The 7500-nt window shown below is 52.6% G+C and overlaps 1 protein-coding gene across 1 annotated transcript in view; it reads left to right on the forward strand.

Moving 5' to 3' along the window:
* fgfr3 (fibroblast growth factor receptor 3) overlaps positions 1-7500 on the forward strand; it is a gene marked incomplete at both ends in the record, with an annotated part of 52463 nt that overhangs the window by 13511 nt on the left and 31452 nt on the right. The window contains 2 exons of the mRNA XM_080012692.1: positions 642-902; positions 4487-4554. Coding sequence (XP_079868818.1) covers positions 642-902; positions 4487-4554 — 329 coding nt within the window. The remainder of the gene's footprint in view (positions 1-641; positions 903-4486; positions 4555-7500) is intronic.

Consider the following 7500-nt stretch of genomic DNA (forward strand, 5'->3'; position numbering starts at 1 on the left):
TGTGTGTTCTCTAAAAAAGCCTATCTGTCTTTCGCTCTTTCTCCTCCATTCATTTTGTCTCTCTCTCCCTCTTACCCTCCTCTCTATTCTGTCCATCATGCCTTGCTCTCTCTCCCTCACGCTGTGTCTCTTTCACACTATTTGAAACATTTTCCTTACTTCACTTTACACACCTTTTTTTTACACCACCCTCTCTCTCTCTCTCTCTCTCTCTTTCTCTCCCTCGCTCTCCCTCTCCAAGAAGCTTGTAAACATGTTGACTTTTCCCCACCGCTAACAAAGCACTCACTCATACACACTCTCTCTCTCTCACACACACACACACACACACACACACACACACACCCAGAGTGTGTGGACTGAAGGTGGAGCGACAGATTTGTTTTTCACAGAAGTCCAATCCGTCTTGCTCATTTGGAAATGAAGTAAAAAATAATAGATTGCAGAGAGATTGATTTTATTATAACTTTCATCCTATTAATATTATTATAATTAGACTTATTACGATTTTTTAGTGTCTGCTACTGTACCACTATCTGTCTATCTATCTATCTATCTGTCTGTCTGTCTGTCTGTCAGGATCTATAGATCGTTAAGCCGATCACTCTCTGTCTGACACTCGGCTTCCTGTTTCCGTGCAGACGTTTCCATGGAGACGGCCTTCCTGGCGGACTACGTCCTGGGCCCCGGCGACATGCTGGACCTGCCCTGTCTCCTCGACGACGCCGCGCAGCCCGTGGTCTGGTACAAAGATGGCGCCGGGCTGTCGCCTAGCAACCGCACGCGCGTTTTCCAGCGCGGGCTGCGCGTCCTCAACGTGTCGTACGACGACTCGGGCGTCTACGCCTGTCACCTGGCGCACGGCAACGCCATGCTGAGGAACCACACCGTCAGGGTGACAGGTGAGACAGGCAGCTGGGGGCGGTGGGGATAAAGCTCAGAGAAAGAGACGGGTGAGAGAGAGAGAGAGAGGGAGAGAGAGACGTCTGAGAGAGAGACGGGTGGGAGAGAGAGCGACAAGTGAGAGAGAGACGGGTGGGGCAGAGACGGGTTCGATAGAGGCGGGTGTGAGAGAGACAGGGTGGGTGAGAGACAGGTTAGAGAGACAAGTGAAAGAGAGACGGGCGGTGGAGAGACAGGTTACAGAGAGACGGTTGTAGGAGAGACAGGTTAGAGAGAGACGGGTGTGAGAGAGAGAGAGACCGGTGAGAGGGTATTAAGTGATCACTTGAGAGAGAGAAAGAGATGGGTGGGGCTGAGACAGGTAATAGAGAGACGGGTGAGAGAGAGACGGATGGGAGATAGAGACAGGTGAGAGAGGGACGGGTGAGAGCGAGACGGGTGGAAGAGAGACAGGTTAGAGAGACAGGGGAGAGAGAGATCTCTCCCCTGTCTCTCTCCCCTCTTTTTCTCTCTCCGTTTTCCCTCCTTCTACCGTCTCTCATTTCCTCCACCCTCCTCCATCTTGCTCCTGCTCCGTCCGTCCTGTGATCCTGCTCTTTCTCGGTGGCTTCCATGTCAACGTGTGACCTCGTTCCCGCTCCGCCCGTTGCCTCTGAGGTGTTGGAGGCGTGGCCGCTGGCTCTGGTGGTTCTGGGGAAGGAAGGACGGGTCTGACGGAGGGATGATGGGATGGTGTCGGGCGGAGGCCAAGGAACACATGCGGAAGATGTGAAAACAGATCCTCGCGGTCTTTAACATCCCATGCGTCCAATCAGAATGACGCGTGTGCTGTTTCCATAGTGTGGTGGCGGGGTCCGCCACAGACGGGCACAGCTGCGCTGCAGGCACCACGGCTGCGCTGCGACACAGAGCGACACCGAGCGACACATAGCGACACATAGCGACACCGAGCGACACCGAGCGACACAGAGCGACACCGAGCGACACCGAGCGACACATAGCGACACCGAGCGACACAGAGCGACACAGAGCGACACCGAGCGACACATAGCGACACATAGCGACACATAGCGACACCGAGCGACACAGAGCGACACAGAGCGACACAGAGCGACACCGAGCGACACCGAGCGACACATAGCGACACCGAGCGACACCGAGCGACACAGAGCGACACCGAGCGACACATAGCGACACATAGCGACACATAGCGACACCGAGCGACACAGAGCGACACAGAGCGACACAGAGCGACACAGAGCGACACAGAGCGACACCGAGCGACACATAGCGACACATAGCGACACCGAGCGACACCGAGCGACACAGAGCGTGTGACGGAATGAACCTTTAAACTGGGGGTGTGTGGGGGTGGGGGTTCAAAGAGTCAGCGGTACACAACCCCCACCCACCTCCACCCGGTCTTCCCGTCAGGCTCCTGGACACCAGCTGGGCCCTTATTGACGACTAATTAGAAAACGATTATCTCCAAACTCTGATCATTGGAAACAGATGGGGGGGTGGCTCCGAGCCACTGTGCACACACACACACACACACACACACAGGCATACACGCACACACATACACACACACACACAGGCACACACATACACACACACACACACACACACACACACACACATGCACACACACACAGGCACACACATACACACACACACACACAAACACACACTTGTACTGATATCAAAGTGAGGTCAGAGATAATAAACCTGGTTAGTGACGACTCATGTTTCTGGTGCAATTATTCAGTTCAAAAACTAGTAAATTTGGAGAAATACAGAAATATGAAGACTAACAAGTCAAAAACACACTACACACTGTACAGCAGTACGGTGAGATTTAAAATGCCACTTTTATGTGGAAAAAACTTTACTTGTCTCCAACTTTGTCTGAAAGCCGGTGAAAAGCGTCCAGAGTGTTTTTCCTTTCGTTGAGGAAGTTGTAGATGTTGCTCCATCCATGGGCGGGGGCGTGGTGGAGCGGGCGGCGCGGAGCCCGTCCGCAGCCTCTTTGTTTCCCCTCAAATATTTGAACAGGGCGTCGGATATTTATCAGATGTAATCCAGATTAGCAGGACGCCTGCGGCCAGATTTAAAGGGATTACCAGGGTGTGACGGCGCTCGGTGGGGTCCGCCTCTGATCTCCCCCTTTAGCAGAAAACACCGACAAGCTCCTCCGTCACCCCCGCCTTCTCCTCCGACTCCGTCCCAACGCTGACCTTCACGTCCAATAAATGATAATTATGAAACAACACTGGGGAGCGGTGACCAGCGTTTGGGTCCCTGACTGGTAGAACCACGTCATCATACTGCAGTGATACTAGAGCGACACAGTCATAGAAGTAATAAAGTGGTGTAGTACAAATACGGGCGTGGTCGTGGTGGCAGTAAAGTAAAAATAGAGCGGCCGACTTTTTGTTTTTCCCCTTTTCAACTTTTCTTTTTCCGTCCCGTGCGTCGAGCCGCCCGTCCCTCTCTCCCCCCTCCGAAATGTTGTGTTTTTGTTTTTTGTTTTTTGGGTTTTTTTTTTGTTTTTTTCACGTTTGGGCGAACGAAGACGTTTTGCCCTGATACCAGACGCTTGTGAAAGCTCCGGCCGAGCAACACATCTGGATCTGGTTCCGGAGGCTTCAAGGTCACGGAGGAAGAAATTAGCGACGCCGCGAAGACGTGTGATACAGCGACTCTAAACACACTGAATAATGAGTGTGTGTGTGTGTGTGTGTGTGTCAACCATATCAATGAATAGGCACGTCTTTATGTGTGTGTGTGTGTGTGTGTGTGTGTGTGTGTGTGTGTGTGTGTGTGTGTGTGTGTGTGTGTGTGTGTGTGTGTGTGTGTGTGTGTGTGTATGTCTGCGTGTGCGTGTGTGTGTGTATGTGTGCGTGCGTGTGTGTGTGTGTGTCTAATAGTCTGTGGAAATGTTTGTGCAGCAGGACTGAGGACTCATTCAGGACTTTCTCAAAGCTCACACTCAATTTGCGTGTGTGTGTGTGTGTGTGCGCGCGCCTGTGTGTGTGTGTGTGTGTGTGTGTGTGTGTGTGTGCACGTGCGCGCACGCATGCGTGTGTCTGTGTGTGCGCGTGAGTGTGCGATGTGTGTGTGTGCATGCGAGTGCGCCCTTGTTACTTTACACACTCCATTTCACCTCCTCCGCCCCGGGCGGGCGCATGCAGGGGAAAATTTCCCAGAGTCCCCGGCGGCGTGGCGGCCTGTGCGTGGTTGCCGTGGCGGCTGCAGGTTCCGTCTGCAGGTTATCAGATCACAGCCGGCTTGACCCGCACTCGCACACACACACGCTCCAATTCTTCACGTGCAATGAATGGAACTCTGTGAATGTGTAAACGCTGAGATAAGTTGAACTCTGTTTCACCATCTGAACATTCATCATCATTTGAAAGAAATGATTTTCAGCCCATTGCGGCGAAACAGCACCGAAAAATATGTTTGATTAAAGGACTCGAAGTGAAACAACGACCAGATCAGAAGGATAAAGCAGCAGCTCCTGTGACCTGGTTTCAACTGGTTTATTCCTCCATGTTTGTTTGTGTTCTCTCTAAAGATTCTCTGTCGTCGGGCGACGACGAAGACTACGATGAAGATCCGGAAGATGCAGGTAATGGAAACGGTGTGTTCCTCCTCCACACACACACACACGCACGCGCACACACACACACACACACACGTGCACACACACACACGCACACACACACGCACACACACACGCACACACGCAGTGGGAATGAGACAGGGACGATGGGTGACGGCTTCATTAATCAGTGGAAACCTTGACAGCTCAGCCCCGTTGCATTGTGGGTACCTGCTGTGATGAGCGGCTGATTGCCCCCTACAGGTCGGGCTGCACCCGTTCACCCTCCACCTGTCCACCCTGCGCTCCTTCACCCGGCACTCCTTCACCCTGCACTCGTTTACCCTCCACCGGTCCACCCTGCGCTGCTTCACCCTCCACCCGTTCACCCTGCGCTCCTTCACCCTGCGCTCCTTCACCCTCCACCCGTTCACCCTGTGCTCCTTCACCCTGCGCTCCTTCACCCTCCACTCGTTCACCCTGCGCTCCTTCACTCTCCACCCGTTCACCCTGCGCTCCTTCACCCTGCGCTCCTTCACCCTCCACTCGTTCACCCTGCGCTCCTTCACCCTGCGCTCCTTCACCCTCCACCCGTTCACCCTGCGATCCTTCATCCTGCACTCCTTCACCCTCAACGACTTTCTCTCTGGTCTGCTCTGTCGGAACTTCTCCGCCCTGTGGTGTTCTCCAAGGTTGTGTTTTGGGCCCCTTTCTCTTTTCTTCATACTTGCTTCATCTTGGGCAGGTGATGTGGAGCTTCCAAGGTGTTTCTTAGCACCGTCACAGCTGACGTCCAGCTACACCTGGACACACTGATGTCGTTCCGACCCCGTTCAGCAACATTTCCGACCGTTCAACACGTTCTCATCTCTGGGACTTTGGTATTATCCATCGATTAAACAGAAACGTCAGCTCTAGTTCTGGTGCGGTTGGGCCAAGCCTTAGAAACCTGGGTGTAGTTTTGGTGTAAAACTACGGCTGTCGCTCAGTTTCGACTCCAACCAAAGGTGACGGAGCCTCCACGTCGTATTCTATTGGATTTACCGAAATTCACGAGGTTTTTGGGGGAGGCCGCGCCTTCCCCCTGTGGATGTTTCGGTGACGCTGTCTCTCTCTCTCCCCAGCGCTGTCTGTCTGCACTAGACGCCACTGTTTTGAGGTTTCAGGTGATTGAATATTTTATAGGTTTGATTAGCATTCACGGTCGCTCCCGCAGGTGGAGTCTTCTTCGTCTTCTTCTTCTTCTTCTCGTATTGATTTAAAATATCGTCTCAGGGGAGCGAACTAAACGCCCCCAGATCAAATGCACCCCACCCCAAACCCCCCACGGTGATGGGAGCTGGTCTGGCACCAGGAGTTCAGAAGCAGGTGAACAAAGAATGAAAGTAAGGAGAGAGAAAGAGAGAGAGATGGAGGGAGGGAGGGAGAGAGAGAGAGAGAAAGAGAGAGGGGGGGGGAGGGAGGGAGAGAGAGAGACAGACGGGAGAGAGAGAGAGGGAGGGAAGGAGGGAGGGAGAGAGAGAAAGAGAGAGAGAGGGAGAGAGACGGACAGAGAGAGAGGGGGAGGAAGGGAGGGAGGGAGAGAGAGAGAGAGACAGACAGAGAGAGGGGAGTGGCTGGATCTCTGTAGATCTGAAGCCTTGTTCTTTCAGGTAACATCGCTGCAGTGAGACAGCTTGTGGGGGGGGGGGTAGATAGAGAGAGATTTCGACTGACAAAACAGTCCACATAAGAGAGAGAGAGAGAGGGGGGGGGGGGGGAGAGGGGGAGGAAGGTGGGGTGACAGTGTTTCGACACTGTAAAAAGTCAACCCGGCAGCGACAATAAAGATTCATTGAATTTAATTGAATTGGACTTGATTAGATTAGATTTGGTTTGATTAGACTGGACTGGACTTGTGGACTGGACTGGACTGGACGGGACTGGACTGCATTGAGCGATGCCGACTGGCAGAACAGAATAGATACTAACGAGAGAGAGTGAACCAATAGAACGGGAGAGACGAAGGGGGAGGCAGAGAGGAGGGGAGGAGATAGTTGAGACTACCCAGCATGCATGCTGTGCTGTCCCACGCTGTCAACGTTCACAGAGATGGAGGGAATCAGACGGAGAGGGGGCGGAGAGATCCAGAAGGGAAGCCCACGACAAAGCTCTATGGAGGAATAGAATGATCTAGTTATGTCGGATCATGATTCCTGGGCCATCAACTATATTTAAATATCTTCCCCATGTGGCTGTACATATTTATCCAACAGCAGTGTTTATATATAGAATATTTGAAGGTGTTTGTTATTTATACCTCATCATAATGAATCATAATTAATTTATACCTGCTCATAATGAATCATAATTCAGTTATTCCTCATCATAATGAATCATAATTCATTTATGCCTCATCATAATGAATCATAATTCATTTATGCCTCATCCACCCACCGTCCCTCCCCCAGCCGCTCTGGGTCTCCGGACGGGTGGAGCTCCAGCATCGAGCGCCTCAATGCGTCTAAATACGTTTAAATGTGAGGCTGCGCTCGCTGGTGAAAGGGCAAAGTGTTGTGAACGGGACAGAGTGGCTGGCCCCGCCCCAAACCCCCGCCCCAAACCCCCGCCCCCGCCCGCGCTGGTAGGAGGGTGGATGCTGGTAAACGGAGTTAATCTCTGGGTGCGAGTCGGCCTCATGACAGGGGAGGCTCCGCTACGGCCCAGCGCAGGGATTAGCCCAGAAACACTGAGCCCTTATCACCGCTGAGCGCCCGCTAATTACTCCTCATTAGTCCCGGAACGAACCATGTGACATGAGAAAACACACCCGGGAGGACGATAACCGAGGGGGAGAGAGGGAGGGAGGGAGGGAGGGAGAGAGAGAGAGAGAGAGAGAGAGAGGAGGAGGGAGTGAGAGGGGACAGGGGGTGAGAAAAGGATAAGAATGGAGAGAAGCTCAAATAGAGTGTGGAAGAAAGAGAATGGAAAGACAATTTAATTTCTTT

Source organism: Zeus faber (assembly GCF_960531495.2).
Source record: "Zeus faber genome assembly, chromosome: 13".
Taxonomy (NCBI): Eukaryota; Metazoa; Chordata; class Actinopteri; order Zeiformes; family Zeidae; genus Zeus; species Zeus faber.